The sequence below is a fragment of the Callorhinchus milii genome, unplaced genomic scaffold, assembly GCF_018977255.1.
Source record: "Callorhinchus milii isolate IMCB2004 unplaced genomic scaffold, IMCB_Cmil_1.0 Scaffold7, whole genome shotgun sequence".
Lineage (NCBI taxonomy): Eukaryota > Metazoa > Chordata > Chondrichthyes > Chimaeriformes > Callorhinchidae > Callorhinchus > Callorhinchus milii.
In genome coordinates, this window is record NW_024704748.1 from 22,944,925 (window position 1) to 22,963,605 (window position 18,681).

The following is an 18,681-nucleotide window of genomic DNA, read 5'->3' on the forward strand; positions in this document are numbered from 1 at the left end:
CCAAAATAGAAAAATAACTATTAAAAGTGCTCATTTTTGGTTTCTTTTAAAACATAAAATTACAGCACAACAGTAAAGAATAGCATCAGTACCATGGTAATTGAACTTTCAAAGATTTATGAGTTACAGACAGGTTTTGTTTTGTTTAAATGTGCTCTATAAGTTGTATGTTTGCAAGTAACGGGTGTAGAAATCCTCTTTTCCCAGTGGGTAAATGTACCCTCATTGTATGGCACTGAGCCAAGAAAGGCCAGCGTTTAATCTCTGATGTCTGCTACAATTGGGCTTTGGTGTTTTCTGGTTATAGAGGGGGAAATCACTCCAGTTCTTGATTGTTTTTCCAGTGAGTGGATGTCAGGTTTGATCCGATCATGCCCCCGATTGAATAGTTCAGCAATAGTAACTGTCCAGCTTCACACGAGAAAGTATTATGTGGGTAAGATACTTGAGGATTGAAGCCAGCTACAGAAATCCCATAGAAATATGAGTTGCTAACTACAGAAAAGCAATACTTGAGGGGGGAATAAAACCTGAAGAAAAGTTATATATTTTTAAAATAAGTTGTTTGAAACTCTTGGAACAGTGTATTGACATTCTAAATATACACACTTTTCACGTAGGCCAAGATAATGTCAATAATGCATGACATTAAACTATTATAATACTGTAAACCTTTCATATAAAAATATATATTATGTATCACACCCAACCTTTTGAAAATAATGCAAACTCCAATGCACAGTTTATACTGTATTCACATTATGTAACACGTGGGGAAATCAAGCATTGTTGGTACTTCAACAAAGCAAATTTTTTTTTCTTCAGTAGAATCAATTAAACTTTCTGTACATTCAAGAATTAAAATGTTAACTGATAATGACATATAAAATGGTTTAAATAATATTCACTTAGGAGTGCAAGAGAGGCGGTAAGGTACTAAAAAATTACTTTCGTCAAAATGTTGACTGACTGAACAGTCACACCATTACTCCCTTATTATTGTAACCAAGGTATTTCGAAAGCGTAGACACAAGACAATAAAAAGACCTTCGACTTATTAGTAATATTCTTCAAGACAACAAGTGCATAGCAAAATATAAAATAAATTCTTGAGATAATTTAATGTACAAAAGATGCTTTACTGGCCCGTCAGCTAGCAATTTAAAAGGTAAAAAAAACGGTAAGGCAAACGTTTTTATTTGAAGTTGGCATAATCAGAGTGTATGTCAAGGTAATCTTGCACCACCTTGTAGCAGAAATCATACTGCTCCTGCAAAGAAAAAGACAAACGCAATAGTCATTTCTGCAAAGAATTGAGAATGTAATAACATCCAAATATAGATTTTAGATTATTTTCATTTAAAGAATTGCAAACCAAAATAGAAAATGCCATACCACTGTTTGCACCATGTGAGGTCGTTGCATACGTAAACTCTTAACAGTCTGGAAAACATCTAAAAGGCCTTCAGCTTTCACTCGCTCCAGAATGTTACTCAGTGCAATAAAGGTACCTGTCCTGCCAGCTCCAGCACTGCAAAATAAACAGGTTCAAACTTAATTTACCTTCACTGATTTCACCTGAATGGATTCAAACACATGCCTCATAATGTAGTTCCTAATTAATTTTGTAAAATGGCTTTAATTTACATCCAAAAATGAAACAAACCAGCACATCAACAACATTTCCTTCGAAATACTTCACCTTGCATTAAAGTGATTCAGAAAAAAATAAGTCTCAAAAGCAAAATGCTTTTAAAACTAAAGAAACCAAAGAAGGTTCCTACCAGACATGCTATAATGTTAAAGGCTACTTGATTCTCTAGAGTGAATAAGTAAAGGGTGTTAATAGTGTTATTTCCTGCTGCTGACCCAGTGGAAAATATGGATTTAACAGATTAAAAAAAGGTTTCCACAACATTAAAGTCCACATTTACCTTGTACTAATTGATTCTGGTTCCCAGCATCCACTAAATTGATCCTATGGGACACAAACTCCATAGCAAATTGACAGAGGCTTACTCTAGTATTTTGTTTGCCCTCCCATTCAGAACAGATTGAACACTTCCAATTCAATCTCTAAGTAACAGTGTAGAAAGCGTTTAAAGCGTAGAATGCGATTTCTACGCTTTAAACCTTCTGGCACAAAATAGACCTGCTTATGGAGTATATTTAATGCTAATCGCAAAGCTTTCCTGCCAAATTAACTCATGCACAGGGCTTTTGTATCTTGTATGTTGTTGCTATCTTCACATGTATAGCAATAAAAGCAACCTTATGTCTGTGGATTCATCGTATCCTATACTATTAGTGTAACTGAAGCACTTGAATCCATCTAATCTTTCCCTAAATATATATATATATATAGATAATAAGGCTGGAGATACAGGGGGACATAATCTTAATGTTATTATTAGCTTTGGAAATAATTGTTCATAGTTTCAAGACTAATTTATCAAAAAGAGAGTAAATAGCAAAAGTTTATGATGTAGGAGTGTTTCCTGCAGTCTTCATGGCTAATTGTACAGGTAACTAAAAAGTCATGATACCATTGCAATGTCTACTAAGCCTTAATAAGTCTTAATAAGCATCCCCCACCAACCCACGGTTGATTAAACATTTACTTCAGGACGCACAAGTGTTTTTACAACTTCAAAAAAGAAACTGAAAAAGGCTGAAAAGTGAACCATTCAAAGCCTGGGACCTGTAGCTCACTTAATGGTTTATTTCATTCATCTGTCACGTATCCACTATGTATTTCATGTGTTTTTGTTCTTACTGACAGGGATTGCTTTCCTGCAAATTTCAGAATCAATATTCATGGAAAATGGTTCTTCATCCCTTCCAATATATCCCCTTCACTCAGTCCTATCTTGTCTTAAAAGGCTCAAATGCATACTGTGATATGATTGTACTGGCAATGGAAGCCCTTTGAAACCTCACTTAAAGTAGCCACTCTAGCAATTTAGCATAGAAAGCAAGTATCACAGGCTATTCCACTGTGTGGGAGTTTCATAGCCAAACCCAGGTATCTCTTTACCTGATATTTACACCCATACATTTGAGCACAAGTGAGATCCCTATTCTTTCTCCTCTCTAGAAAGTGCTCTGAGACGTTACTCTGTGTGAGGGCACTATATAAATGCAAGTTGTCGTTGTTAATGTTGCAACAGAGCTCTGCTGAAGCTGATTTTAGAATTCCCACTGCCATCTCAAGTGAGATTAACTGCCTGGGGGTCAACTTGGCTGAGTGCCATTTATAAAGGGCTGATTTGAATTCAGTTTTTGTACCATTTGGGGATTTTACTCTTAAGTTACCTGCAGTGCACGATAATGGGTTGATTGCCTGTCTGCTGCTGTTGTTTCTGGACGGCTGCTATCAAGTCGATCATTCCTCTCCCTTCAGCTGGAATGCCGATCTCAGGCCAGTCATGAAAGTGGAATTGCCGAATGAGCCGGTTCTTCCTGCCTTCCTGCATTTCCATTTCAATAACAACGGAAATAGTAACAATCATCCATCAGACCAGCAAAAGAATATTTTGACAAGGAATCTCAATATGTGAATTATTCTCTTTAAAGTTGCTTCCACAAAGCATAAACTTACACACAACTGATATAACTGATCATAGAATAGTACAAAACAGTATAACTAATTAAAAAATACACCGTTCGGCAACAAATAATATTAAAATGTTGTTTTAATTAAAATATTAAAATAGCTGTTTTCTAATAAGTTTCCCGAGAGGTCCCACATGGTGGAATTTAAATAGATGTAAAGAAAGTATTGTTGTGGTGGAATTGAATGGGCATCAGTGACAATGAAACACTGACACAATATAAAAACAAATAATAGCAAGTGATGTTACATGGCACCTTCATGAAAGTCACTTGATCTGAATCTACATGTCAGGAATAGATTGGCCCCTGCAAGAATGTACTTTTTCTTTCGGTTCCCAAGAGACGTTTTGTCTGTGAAGTTCAGTGATTTTGCACCATTAAAGAATCGTATGCATTTAAAAAAGGTGTTATCCTTGTATTTTATCCCTGTGCATCAGTATCTCACCTAGGCGTTAAGGTTGGGAGGAAGCTTTCTCCATGCAACGATCAGATGTCAAACATTTTTCCCTTAGCCAAATACTGTGGTTTGTTCGTGAGCTGTAACATTCTGTGAATCTATAACTTTACTTGATGTCTAATTTTTAAACAAAATGTTTGTCCCCCAACCTGCAGCACTCCTGCAACTCTACATTCATAATATATACATTCGTACTCTAGATAGCAATATATTTCTTTAAAAAAAAGAAAGAATACACACAGAAATGTTTGTGAGCAAGAAGTCTCTCACGCTGAAAGCATCAGACACGTTGTCAGTCTTCAGTTCAATTGTGTAGTTTTCAAAGGTCACAGTGTTCTCTGATGGCCAGTACTGGAAACACTTCTCCTAGAGAGAGGAAAAAAATCCATCCCAGTTACAGTAAGCTTTCCTACAGCAGAGGAACATCCTACACTCAGATATGAAAGAGTACCACATTTAAAATGAATACAGTGTAAACCACTTTGATTGTGAGGATGAGCAATAGCACTATTGGCAATAGGTTGCATTGCCTTAGCAATTGTAGCAAAATAACTGCATTTTCAGTGTTTTAGGCCTGTTTTGCACAAAGCATCATAAATGCTTGTTTGATTTTCACATGATATCAAATGATTCACCAAGCGATCTATGATCCTTACTCACAAATTGTAAAACTAGGACATGCATAATTTGATCCTCATTTACATGGGAAATCTGAACATTTGATTTTATCTTTCACTGAAATGACTTTCTTAATGCCAGGACTATAGTATTACAAAGTCAGACATACAGTCAGGATTGGTGATAAAGATGACATTATACCTGTTCTCTTTCACGAAGCTCTGTGAGCATTACAATGGTGTGTGATTTGTTGTCCCAAATCATTTTCCAGAAGTCCTCCACTGTGATAGAAAGAGGGCCTTGAGTAGCAATAAAATAATGCTTCTGCCTGTAACCCTGCAGTAAAAACATGCTGATTTATCAAAGATGCATGAATGAATTACAGAAGTATAACCTTAATTTATATAATTCTAGCCATGCTGTTTAAATAATGTTTAGCAGAAAAATAATTATTTTCTTTAATTCACTGCATGAAAATTATTGCAAGGCAGTTTTGTTTCAGCAATAATGACAGCAACAATAACGACCAAGGCAGTGCCTAAAATGGACTGAATGCAATTTAATTTCACCCCTCTCCCCACATTTGTAAAGAAGTGTTTATTATATAACAATCACAGATAAAGCCTGATTCAGCCATAGAGGTACAAGATACAAAAGCCATTCCTGCCAAATGTTTAGAAACACTGGCTCAAATCTAAAAAATTAAATTATATAAAAAAAGAGCGAGGATGCTGAGATCAAATTCTCAGCTCAGTACGTAAACATAGTGAACTCATTCTCCCTGCCTAATTCCTTATGGAGACAGTTTAATGTTTTAGATGTCTGATCACTATTGTTTCACTATGTGGTTTGTTAACTATTTAGATTATTCTTATTTTTACTGAATTTCCAACGGATGAAATAATTAACAGCAATACAAAAATGTAATTTATGAATTTCCTGACTCAAGTTTTTTTTTCAAGCTAGGGTGTGTTTATCACTTATAACTACAATATCATGTGTAAGTAGCAAAACTAAAAGCATAATAAACACATAAAGAATACTCACATCTATGTATGACGCATTGACATAATCTGAGTATTCTTGCCCTCTTTTCCTGGGAAGAACGACTCTGTTAAAATCATCTTTAAAAGAATAAAATAATTACAATCAATACATAATTGTATGTATATATAGATGCAGGTAACAAACACACAAACAAAATGTACAACAATGAAACGACAACTTCATACAGATAAGTGTGTATGACTAGTTTGAGATGGTCTTAAAAACCTGGAAGATCTGAATCACAAATTAATGTTGCACTGCTTGAGCAAAATAGCAGTCTATATGTCATCAGAATCTCAGACAGCATCCTTTCCTTCTGTGCAGATATGGATGAAGAACTTTAAACAGGAGACTGGAAGTGACAACTGCTTTCAAACTGGGTAAAATTTGGATTAATTCAAATGAATCCATAGTCATGAATTGAATAGACGTAGTATTCCACTATCTCCACTGGGTAGTCACCTACTTAATATAACATTTGCCTAAATGAATTGGATATGATTTTTCAAAATTCTAAGCTTTATTCTCAAGAGACAATAATCGCAGATGGTGATTTAATGCACTTCCTAACACCACTTGAAACACGCTCCCAAATTCCTGATAATCTCCCTCTCGTTCAGCATCCAGGGAAACAAAGATAAGCAGCTCTTCAAGAACTTCAGAATTGCATTAGTGATGGCAAACTCAATCAGCTATAAAACTTTGCACCTGAGTTTAAGTTGGCCATGTACCATTGCCTAAATGACAGAGTGGGCAGCAAAATGCCCATACTCTTGCAAATTTTCCCACTCTCTCCTTGGGATCAGGTGATGCAATGTATGTGGAGTCTGAATGAATAAACATAGTAGCTTTTATATATATAATATATATATAGATAGATATAGATATCTTACAAGGAATAATCTGAAGAACTCGGGCCTTTTTCAGGTTTATTGGCTTATTCCCCGTTCTCATGTGATCCTTTCTTATTCGCACAGTAGTAAGTTTCTGTAGGTAATAACATAGAAGAAAATTGTTTGGGAAAATTAACTTTAAAAAAAAAACCTTTGAGATATGACAAAAGCTCAGCTCTAAATAAATGAAGTTCAAATGAAGCTAAATAAACAATATATCGTTTTTTTTAAAAAAACCGTGGAAGACTTTTTTTGCCCCCATTTTGTTCAGCTATGCACAAACTGAAACAAAGAAAACTAGGGATAAGAAGGTGAGACCCAAGACTGTTTTTTCTCCCTTGAATAGTGCAGACAATGTGTAATGTTCATGGACCAACAACAACAACTTGCATTTATACAGCACCCTTCATGTGGCTAGAGTCTCCGAGGGCTTAACAGCTTGAAAGGTTAAAGTAGAAACGTTAGCCTTTTTTGGGAACGTAGCTAAGGATTTCAGTTTAGCAAGTACTGAGAGCGGTATAAAGTAGAAGATGCATATCTTCACATTTGATTTACATTCTGGTCATACAGCTATACACACAGACACACATATACATATATATACATACACACACACATACACACACAGTTTGGACCACATTTTCTGCCTCTCAGGAATGCGTATGCAATTCCATAGCCTTAGTTTGGCTTGAGGTTAAACTCAGAAATCCCCCTCATTTTGTGTGTCTCAAACATTTACTCAAAGAAATCTACACACTACATTTACTTTTGCTCCCTCCCTTGCCTCCTTCAAGCCATGACACAAGACCTTTCTTTTCGACCGTGCTTACAGCTGCCCTCCTACGTCTCTGCCCTCCCTCATCCCAATCCTGCCCCCACCATGCTCGGATTCTGGTCCCTGATTGTTCAGCGCCTTGGGACGTCCTCCTGACATGAAAAGCACTTTCCAAATGTAATTTTGTTGTTGATGTTGTTGGCACTTTTACACACAAAGAATCACTAGTTCATTTAATTTACATTGTTTAACACTGTTCACCTAATCAAATCCTTGTTTTTTAGCTGGATTTGGTGTAGTTGTACAACTACAGGACAAAATACTACTCAGTACTGTACCAAAGGAAGGAAAGCTACTTCTAAGCAAAACATTGGATTTATTTACTTAATCTACACTCAAAGCCTCACACTTGGCACACGATATTCTAAAAAAAAATCTGAGCATAGTATTGTCATTGGCAATTTCGCAGCCATAAATTATGGTACAAACAATAAATGTTGTGGTTGAAGGCATATTGTTGTGCCAGCTTTAGCACAATAAGCTTAAGGTACTTACATTAAATTCTTCCTCTAGGCCTGTGATATCACTGTTATCACTTCTACTGTGCAGCTTCTGTATGTGCTTCTCCAAAGAACTTACATCCAGCTCTGTATCACCATATAAGAAATGTTCAAGCAGAGCTTGGTAAATGAAGGAGTACTGCATCTGCAAGGGAAAGCAATGTAAATAAAACCATATACGTTCCTGTACATGGAATGTCATGTGAGATACCAGGCATTATTCACAGACTCCATTATGAAAACAGAGAATTATTGCAGAGAAACAAACCAACCGAGGTTCAGGATTAAACTCAATCAATCCACAACTGTTTGTGGGACACTGCTGTGCGCAATTGGCTGTCGCGATTCACCCACAAAATATTCAGTCAATTCATTTAACAGTATATTTTGTGAAGCGCTTTGTGACGCCTCGAAGACGTGATCAAATGAAAAATGAAATGCAAGGATTATTATCTTTAAACTGGCATTTGTCATAAGCCCACACAGTGCTGGTATTAGCAAAATACTTGTGTAGTATGCCAATGGCAAGTCTGACACAGTTACAATGATTTCCATTAAGAAGCAGTATTTAGTTTTGTAGAAAACCCCTGTGTTGTAAACAAGATATTACTTACATCAGTCTGCACTAGGTGTGAGCGCTGTTTGCGAATTCTTGACACGAAACCAAAGACATCCACTTTTTGTTCTTCTTGCATCATATCAATCATGGCATCTATAACTATAAATGTTCCTGTTCTGCCGACTCCAGCACTGTGATTTAAAAAGAGAATTAGGTTTATATATGTTCATATACGTAATTTCAAAAAAATGTTAAAATCATTCAGCTCATTCTCTTCTCTTTCCATGTTTTTGTGACCGCACATTAATACCTAGCTTTCTCACGTTAGGTATATATTCCCAGATCACTGTCATTGTCTATTCAGGGTTAGGAGATAGCAGGTTAGATTGAAGCATTGGCCAGTTTTGTAAAGACAGGAGCCAAAATTAATAGTAATCCTTGCGTGTGATATATTGCCTTATTATGTCATCGCAACATCACAAATTGCTTCACAGGATATATTGTAAAATGGATTGACAAAGTATTTTGTGGCTGAAATATGGGCGAATTGAGAACATACCACACTACTTTTCGTAATCTGATTCTACGGGTCTTGCAAAACCCCAGAAACTAGTCGTTAGTTAATGCAGAAATATATAGCATCGTGAAGTGCTTTGAGACGTCTTTCTGATATAAAAGGTACTATTTAAATGGAATTTTTGTTGTTGTTTGGTAAATAATGACTTCTCTACCCACCACAACTTCAAACTTGAAGTTGTGACTCAAAGTGCATGAGAATCAGAGGTACTCAACCGTGTCCAATACCCTAATTTTGCAGTGAATTGTTACGCAAAGGTGCTGCACTAACCAGCCACGGGTTTATAGAGCTTTGTAACTTCCGTGGCACTACATTAACATTTCTGCATTTATAAGGTTATTTCATTATTTAAATTAATTTCTGGACATGATAAACATTTGAGAAAAAGATGGTCTGGCCTACATCGTAACATGTCGCACAGTATCATGCAAGAGGCAGATGGGAAACATTAGTCTGAAATGGTTGGAGATTAGGAAACAAATTCCAGTGTTGGAATTCGTTTTGGAGATGTGGAAAAGGTTTTGGAACTAACCTGAATGACTGAAACACTCAGGGATGCACATAGATTGATTGATAAGTGATTCACGGTTATTAGGAATGCAGGATTCTGCATTAATGGTCAACCTGTCTGATCAATGAAAGAATGAAGTGGAAGCAATGCTAATGGCAAATGCTGAAGAGTGTGGAGAATGATGATTTTAAAAGAGTCGAAGTTAAGGTTTACTATTCAATTTTGTTTGAAAGACAATTTAAAACAATTCTGAAAAGTTATTAAAGTTAAAAATGCAAAAGAGACACCAGGTGAATGAAGCGAGATGAATAAAACACCTTTAGCAACAGGATGTCTGTGGCTAAAATGTTTTCACAATGAGATGAAGCCGATAATTCAAAGGTCTGGTTAGTTTTAGCAGCTGCTTGAGCTTTGCTATTGCAGAAGAAGTCCATAGAATTGCTTAAATTAATTGTTGTCTTATGGCCATCTCTTCTATATAGATAACAAATAAGAACTGATGATGTCCAGAGGCACTTGAATATAATAGAAAGTTAAAAATTCTTGAGATTCTTTTCTATGTGTTAAAAGGGAAGCATCATCTCCTTCAGAATCGACTTTTCTAAAGCCCTGCTTGCTAGCCTCCTCACCTGTCTCTAATCAAACTCCAGATCATTCAGAACTGCAGCCCATATTCTCTCCCGCACCAGGCTCCGCAAAGATTGACTTTAATATCCTCGCCTTCATCTTCAAACACCTGCACGGCCATGCCTCACACTACCTTTGCGACCCTGTTCTCCTGGTCATTCCCTCTGGTCATTCCCATTTCTCGAGCCCTGCCGTTTCATCGTGGGGGGGTGAGCCTTCAGCCACTTTGCCTCCACTCTTTGGAGCTCGTTTCTAAAATCCCTCCACCTCACACACCCTCCCTCTCTAACATTCAAATTTGTATCTAAGATAGTCTTTCTATCATTCAGTGCACTACTTATTGTGAAATTCCATTGTATTGCTATATAATGGTGAGTCAAAAAGGTGTGCAATCCAGGATATACAATGCATATTAAATGTGAAGTATGTTGTTGCAAAATGATGTAAAGGCAAAGCGAATAATACCTGCAGTGAACAACAATGGGTCCCGAAAAGGAAGGATTGACTGTTTTGACCTTCTTAAGAAATTTGAGCATACCGACGGGTGCGAATGGTACACCAAAATCAGGCCAGCTTGTGAAGTGCAGTTGTGTGATGAATCTTGGGGCCTTGGGACCACCCGTTTGCTGTACCTAATGCAAGGAAATCACAGCAGAATAAACATCCAAATGAACATAACAAAAACATCACGTTACCCTCCATTTGCAATGTCAAAATAGCAGCAAACCTAACAGCACATAAAGTTTTTTTTGTCATTAAACCGTTACCTTGGTAAAATGTTGTTGCGTATCTGCGTCTACTGTCAATGTTGTTGTCAAAAATTCTGAAGAAATGAGCACTAAACACAATTGCGAATAAGATTGATACTTTGCTCCATACTACGTCTAATCTGCCAAAGAAGCTCAATGCTTTAAAAATACACTATTCTAAACCAAGAAAAAAAATCTCCCTTGCTAGTATCTATCCATCTGTCTGTCTATCTGTAATAAGGCAATTAGACATTTATTTCTGAAGATCATGCCACTGCCGCATGCAGAAAATAACATGTGTGTTAAAATCCCTACAAATAAAGATAATTGAAAATAAAATGATTTGCAACAAGTTATAACTGAATGCTTATTCATTTGAAATTATTCTGGTTTTCAGAACGGTGGTAAAAACAGATAATACTTACATTCTGTATGCTGAATTTGCGGATGGTATAATCCACAAGCACTGTGACGTCTTCCACTGAAACACGAATTGTTCCATATGACCATAAACCCTGGTCAGGCCAGTATTTAAAACACTTTTCCTGTGGGAATAGGCATGCATTTAATTGATAGGCCTATTATTAAAAGGTGCAAACCCATTCTAAAATGTTTATTTCGGAGCAAAACATGTTCAATGAATATAGAAAAATACAGGCAGAAGGATATCTTGCTTGTTTTATTTCTACCATTATTGTTCTTTCTAGTTGCTAAACTAAAGTAATTTTTTCTAGCTTATTCATCGTAACCTGCAGTTGTCATTTAAATATTCTATCACTGTATGTTCCTTTGTGACCATATGAAAATAAAACATTTCTGTATCAGTACAGCACTATTTCCAAAGTTTCTTGGAAATATTCTGAACTTTGAGTTAAATTGTATTTCTTATTGCTAAAATGCGTTAGTGATCCGGAGGATAAAATGGTGTACCAGATACTACACTGACTCACTCCATTTACGGTTTCATAATGTTCCTAACACAACTACACCAAACTCCAACTAATCCGCAACTGAAAGAGAATCACAAAGCTAATTCTGCTGAGATTCATCGGGAAATCAGGCAAGTTGGCAAATTAGAAATATCAGTTTCACTTAGGAATACATTTTAAAACTGTTATCTGGGGAAATGAACCTGATCACAAAAATTATCTCAACAACAAGGTATAAAAGCAGCAGATATTTGTCCTATTTTGGAGAACACAGTTTTTCTATGATTGATATATTCACCTCCTTTTTTTCTTTCAAATTTGTTAGCATAACAATGGTTGACGACTTCTGTTCCCAGATCATTCTCCAGAAGTCTGAAACAGTCTCTTGTTTGGGGCCTATTAAAGATGAAGATATGAATAACCTGCTCAGAAGATATTATAAAATTTAAGCAAAAAAATCCTTGTTCTGTATATTATTTTTTACCACAGTAAAACTCACATAAGTCGTATCAATCGGGACCATAACAGTCATATAAAATCCAATTTAATCAAGAATTAAAAAGAATTCCAAAAGAGGCTTAATTTTCAATTACAGTTTTCAAAAGTTGAGCATTACGGCAAAATTGGATCTTAAATATGAAAATGAGTTACCTTGAGCTGCTATGAATTTATTCTTCACTTTATAACCCTAAGGGAGGAAAAAAATCAGCATTCAATCTACAGGCTGACCACATTACATTACTTTTTTTTAAAAGTGTTAGCCAAAATGCTGATTAAATGAATTACAAGTAGTTCAGTAAAATGAATGAGCACCTACATCAACATATGAGGCATTGATGTAATCAGAGCCTGCTATCCCATCCATAGATGTCAAAGCCACTCTGGAATTGTCACCTGAAAGAAAGTTTAGACGTGACCAAACTCAACTGGAATGAATTAGCTAAATATACCAACATAAACCTATTACTATAGTTTCATAATATAAGATAACATTGGATCTAAAATGTAGAACTGCAACAGGATTCCTTAAGTTATGGAAAATAGGACTTATGATTACACAACATTATCTACTTTCAGAGCATGATTCCTGCAGGCGGTCTGAATGACTTAACAAGGAATTTCTTACACAGGAATCTGGTTACGAAACATGGTATCTGACCCCAGTGTACCTGATGTTTGATCTAAAGAAGCACACGAGGGTAGCTGACATACCACTCCTTCAAACCAATGGATGTGGAAAGGGTTTAGCTTGAAAGGACAAGACACGACTGTCGTGAATTCTAGTTGCTGCTAATGTGTGCTGCAAGTAAGGACCTTGTATTCAAATTTCTTGACCAGAGCAAGTGAGTTGTAAAAGACTACAATGTCAGTGCCTCATCAATGAAAGCAGGACAACATGTGAGGTAATGCATTCAAGTCATTTCACTGAGCGCTAGACATATTGTGGTGCAATATCTCCTCATTTCCAGTCCACAAGGGGAAATCATATGATGCAGCAGATTTAATATTCTTGTTCAGCAAATATTTAACAGCTGTATCATGGTTTTAATATTTTTGCACCATACTGTGTATTCCAGAGCAAATCTGTTAGAAATGGAACAGATGAAACTTGCAGCATAAATCCTACACAGCAGTCATAAAATAATATTAGACTTTGTGATTTTTTTATCTGATCGGTCAGTCTGCCCTATCTTGCCATAGGTCTGAGGGATAGACGACAACAGGCGTCAAACATATCAAACACAACAAGAAGTGAAAGGTAGTGAACTGACCTATTCCTCAGCACAGCTTCATGTCTACAGTCTAATGTTTACACGAGTAATAACATTGCAGACCTCTATGCATTACCAGGAGCCACACTGTAATTACTCCATCCACAAACATTGGCAAGATATTACTGTACAGTACCCTACTTACTCAGGAAAGAAGGGTCACACTTTGATGCTATTTGACCTTAATTGCAGTATTACATCAGAATAAAAGATACCCAATTATCTGCCCCGTCATTTGTATTTGCACAGTAAAACATTGTAACGCACCATTAAAATAATACGATCAACACAATGTGATATAACGCAAATCCATTTATTACACAACTTTACCGCCAGGGTACTCATTCCACAAACTTCCACTCTCTTTTGAAGAGGACCATTTGGTGAAATCAAACAGATTGTCAAATGACCCTGAAAGTTAACAGGGGAGATGAGATTCTGAATGGATGACTTAAAGAACACTGACCTGGTAGGATGTTGGGATATCGATTTTTAACTTTGTTCTCTTCCCTGTTTGCTGCTTCACAACATGCTTCGGGAATTCCAGTTGGTAAAGACTGTGGCAGAACAGACGTACGTCAGACATGTACAGCAACACTGCCGTATTTGATTAGACACTAGCTGTACCCACTGCAGCTACGCTTGCAACCAAAGGATCCAATATGGAATGTAGACAGACAGACATTTCACCTTTATCTATACGCATCCGGGAGGACTCCTATGGGAGGACTCCTTTTGGGAGGACTTTGTGCTTTAAAAATATCTAATTTTGTTGTTGTTGCCGCGGCTTAGCTTCGTCTGTGTTCTTTAATGTTCCCGCCGCTTGGCTACGTGCGCGCTCTGTGCCGCAGGATGCCACAGCATCGCGGTCGGCCAGCGCGGCCACCAGGTGGCACTGCAGCGTGTGCGTACATACGTAGGTGCTCTGTGACGTACGATGCCACAGCGCCACTTTGACTCGATGGCCACCAGGTGTAACTGTAGCAAAAAACGCCAAAATGAAAATAACTCGTGAACGATAAGAGATACCCAGAAAAAAATATGCCCATGTCACTCCCAGTTGCAAGACCTTTCCGATGAAGTATAAATCATGTCTCTACATCAATCAGTCATTGAGATCCTTCTTGAAGCGCAGACAGATACTTCGTTTTATCAGTATAAGATTTAGAATGACTAAAATCTTACAGTGAAAAAGAGAACCCACTTACACACTTGTTTAAATGTTGCCAAATATTCAACATGTACCCTTCATCTACCTACCAATATTTTGTAAGTGGAATAAGTCTTAAGGGAAAATTAACCTCATTTGGTTCAAGTCTATATTTAAAGACTAAATATCAATTCATATTACATACATTTAAAAAATGGATTACTTTAGGAAGTAAGATTGACCCAGACAGAAATGTATACAATTCTAATAAAAATAATCTAAGAATTTATAAATTTACAGGATTAAAAACAGACCACCTGATAGATATTAAAAAGAACTTCTCTATCTCTCCCAAACCTAAATTGATTTATTTGCCAAATAATTGTTTTAATTCCGCATTTCTGACATCCTGGCCTTTGATAGCACTGGTACTGAATTCCACCTGTCAATTTAGTTTCCCTTTCTTCTGTTCTTTCCAATGCCAAGATATCCCTGCTGTAATAAAACAACCAGAATTGTGTACAGTGTACAGTATGCCACAAGGGGCTGCACTCGTGCTCAGTACAAGTTCAGTATCAATTTCTGCGTCAGGATCTATCGTTTCGTTCCAGGACCTTGTTTGCTCTCTTTATTGCTGCCGCACATCTTTTAACAGAAAAAGGCAGCCCTCTATACTTACGCTTGAAGGCTTAGTTGAGGAAGGGCAGGAGGAAGCTCATGTGGAGCATAAACACTGACATAGACCAGTTGGGCCGACTGGCCTGTTTCTGTGCTGTATATTCCAATATATTCTAACGTAATCAACAATGCAACTATTGACACTTTGCAAAGAAAAGTCAAAAACTTACATTGAACTCCTCCCGAAATAGCTTGCCCTCATCAGCTGACCGTTTCCTGACTTCATGTTCCAAACTTGGTACTGGAATGGGAGAGTATTTCTTCGAAACTGTGGGGGATCTACTGAGAAGCATCACTGTCTGCTGTTCTGTTTAACCCAAAAAAAACTTTAAGAGTTTAGTTAAAGCCAACAGACAAAACACATTATCATGGTACAATACCGTGTTATTTTACCTTTTACCATAAGCTGAATCCAAGATAATACAATTAATCACACGCACACAATGATACTGAAGAAACATCCTTACTTGTTATAAACTGAGGATTCTACGATACCAGATCACTTTTCATCAATTCCTGCTAAACATAATTCTTCAATCCAAAACTGTAATGCTTAAACGCACAGTACTCAGCATGACATTTTTATCTGTTGGCCACGCATTTGATCTTGTTGATTTCAAGCTCGGTTTCAGCAGGCAAGCTTAATCTTTTACAGAACCACAGTTTGATATCAAACACGAGAAAAATGCAACTCACAAGAAAGAGCGCAGTCAAAAGCAACGGTGCAATGATTGGTGTAACTGTTGTCATCAGTGGATTCTTGTTACTACATGTGCACACGACTTGTGCTTCATTGACCTACAAACTATGTGAGAACTGGTTTTCTAACCAGCCTGAGGCTGCTGTTGCCTGGCATCTGCCATTTACTTGCGTGTACGGGTGTTTTTAAATTGTGGCATTTTTTTTTCGCTTGTGGGAATGTCTAAGTAGGTAAATAATACTGAAACTGCATTGTTGGTTTCTGAGGATTGCCTCTTCTAAAACTATGCTAGACAACTAGTAATTCTTCTCAGTGGTGATTATCCAACTGGTGAAAAGGAGTGGGACGGGAAGGGGGCAAAAGGAGGAGGAGAAAAGTAGAGGTTGAGCGGGGAAAGAGTAGAAAAAATTAAAAAGCTCAGCAAACCATCCAAAGCAGTTTGTATACACCTCCCAGTGATAAACCCTAAGGTGCCATAGGCAGCACTATCTTTGACCACACCTTCAGCTACCTTCCTACCTTCAACCTTCCCTGATCCCAAACCCCCTGCTCGGATCCAAATCCCTGACTGTCCAGCGCCTTGGGACATCCTCCCGACGTGAAAGGCCCTCTACAAATGTAATTTGGTATTGTATCGATGTCTAGTTAGAAGCTGGTGGGTGGTCTGAGGAGGTTATGACTTGGGAAAGAAACTACATAATAAAATTTGAAAAGAGTGGAAAGTTCCCTTGAAATATAATTGTTGCAGCCAGATCGCTCTGTCTGACTGCCTCTGAATAAATGCACTTGAGCAACAATCAGAGGTAGAGTCAAATAAAGTCTCCAAATGCCTACGGAGTTCCTTCCGAGCAATGTCTAATTGCTATTAAATCTTAAAAGTGAACCTTGGACCTTCACAGAATTCATAATTTAATAAGATCATTACTTTTCAAGAACATAAAGAATTAATCTGCACTTCGGGTGGTGGAAATAAGTCTTTTGTTATCTCTCCCAGGAGACAGAACAATGAAGGAAAAAGAAAGGAGTTTTGATTAGTTCAGATATGATTTAAGAACCTTTTTTCATTAAAAAGATCAATTTTTGACACAAGCCTCTAATGTAACAGAGTAGTAAAACGATCCTGAATGCTGGAACACCACACTGTAAAATTGGAATTATAAATCGCAACCTTATTTCCATGGTTGCCTTGTAGGTGAAAAAAAAGTCTAAGGGGCATGTGTGTGTAGTTCACACAATCATGTGTGTAAAGTGAAGGTATGTGCCTCTAATTCCTATCACAAAATTTGGTATCAAAAAATACACGAGAACAAAATTACATTTATAGAGCGCATTTCAACAACAACTTGGATTTATGTAGCGCCCTCCACGCTGGACACGTTGAGAGGACATCCCAAGAAGCTGAGAGATATGGTAGTGGGATATGATTGAAATGATACTCATATTCTAATGCTGACAATAAGTCATTTGGGACGTCCTCCCGACGTGAAAAGCGCTATATCAAATGCAAGGATTATTATTATTATTATTATTTGTTGCTGATGCTCATGAGACTCAGTATAAAGTTGTTCCAGCGGCTGCACTTTGTGATTATAGATTCAAGGAGGTCAGTTAAGATACTCGCCTATATGTACAGTCGGGGGATATAAAATGTATCCTCATTACATATCTTCTATCAAGACAGTGTTAGCTTTCTTTACCAATGTTAAAACAAATGAAATACTTTAATAGTGCCGAACGTGTTGAGATATCGTTTTGGTTTGAGATCTAAACAACCTGAAAGGCAGATTCCTACTTCCTCTTGCAACAAACAAGTTTGAATCAATTACTGGATTCTACAAAACTGTTTATATTTCCAATTTATAAAATGATATGAGTTACCATGATTGGTAGAATGCGTTTAGTGGAGGGCCGTGAGTGGAGAGAGCAGATTTAGAATCATTGCTACAGTGTTTGCTTTTATACTGCTGGCACACAAAATCAATTTCATTTCTCAAGTACTCTCTAAATGGCGTCCACAGATTAACTTTGTGTCCAAAACAGTTTTCATTCTGTGTCTTAGCTGATTTTCCTCTTCCAAGATCAGGGGCACTGAGGAAACTTCTAGTGCTGCTTGAGATCAACTAGTTCAGCACTTAAATAGGGATTTGCAGTCTTCCAATCTATAGAACCTAGCAATCAGCAGTTGGAGCTTTTAGCCATAAGGCCATCAAGATTCAGGTTAGAACATCTCAACACTATTTTCACATCAGATTAAAGCAAGACGTCCAGTATAAAGGTCGCACAATATTGCTGAGAATACGAACTGCTACGGACAGACTCAAATTACCTTGTTCTTCTATAATACCATTTGGCATCTTCTTCTCACCAAGACTGACCGAGTCCTTTTTCTTTCTTCTCAACCTTTTTTTAAAAAAAAAATCCAGAAATAAATATAGTGCAGGTCACAGATGCCAAAATATTCCCA

At 37.0% G+C, this 18,681-nt stretch overlaps 1 protein-coding gene across 3 annotated transcripts in view; it reads right to left on the reverse strand.

Moving 5' to 3' along the window:
• Positions 1–924: 924 nt before the first annotated feature.
• The window catches only part of ptprea (protein tyrosine phosphatase receptor type Ea), a 95,485-nt gene continuing 77,728 nt past the window's right edge, over positions 925–18,681 (reverse strand). For all 3 annotated transcript variants that reach the window (XM_007896076.2, XM_007896084.2, XM_007896088.2), the window contains 17 exons: positions 18,544–18,617; positions 15,688–15,824; positions 14,156–14,246; positions 12,735–12,811; positions 12,569–12,605; positions 12,216–12,313; positions 11,414–11,533; positions 10,705–10,871; positions 8,580–8,715; positions 7,961–8,110; positions 6,631–6,724; positions 5,738–5,814; positions 4,892–5,026; positions 4,313–4,438; positions 3,316–3,470; positions 1,396–1,531; positions 925–1,270 (listed from right to left, as the gene is read on the reverse strand). In XM_007896076.2, coding sequence (XP_007894267.1) covers positions 1,196–1,270; positions 1,396–1,531; positions 3,316–3,470; positions 4,313–4,438; positions 4,892–5,026; positions 5,738–5,814; positions 6,631–6,724; positions 7,961–8,110; positions 8,580–8,715; positions 10,705–10,871; positions 11,414–11,533; positions 12,216–12,313; positions 12,569–12,605; positions 12,735–12,811; positions 14,156–14,246; positions 15,688–15,824; positions 18,544–18,617 — 1,885 coding nt within the window. In that variant the 3' untranslated portion in view covers positions 925–1,195. The remainder of the gene's footprint in view (positions 1,271–1,395; positions 1,532–3,315; positions 3,471–4,312; positions 4,439–4,891; positions 5,027–5,737; positions 5,815–6,630; positions 6,725–7,960; positions 8,111–8,579; positions 8,716–10,704; positions 10,872–11,413; positions 11,534–12,215; positions 12,314–12,568; positions 12,606–12,734; positions 12,812–14,155; positions 14,247–15,687; positions 15,825–18,543; positions 18,618–18,681) is intronic.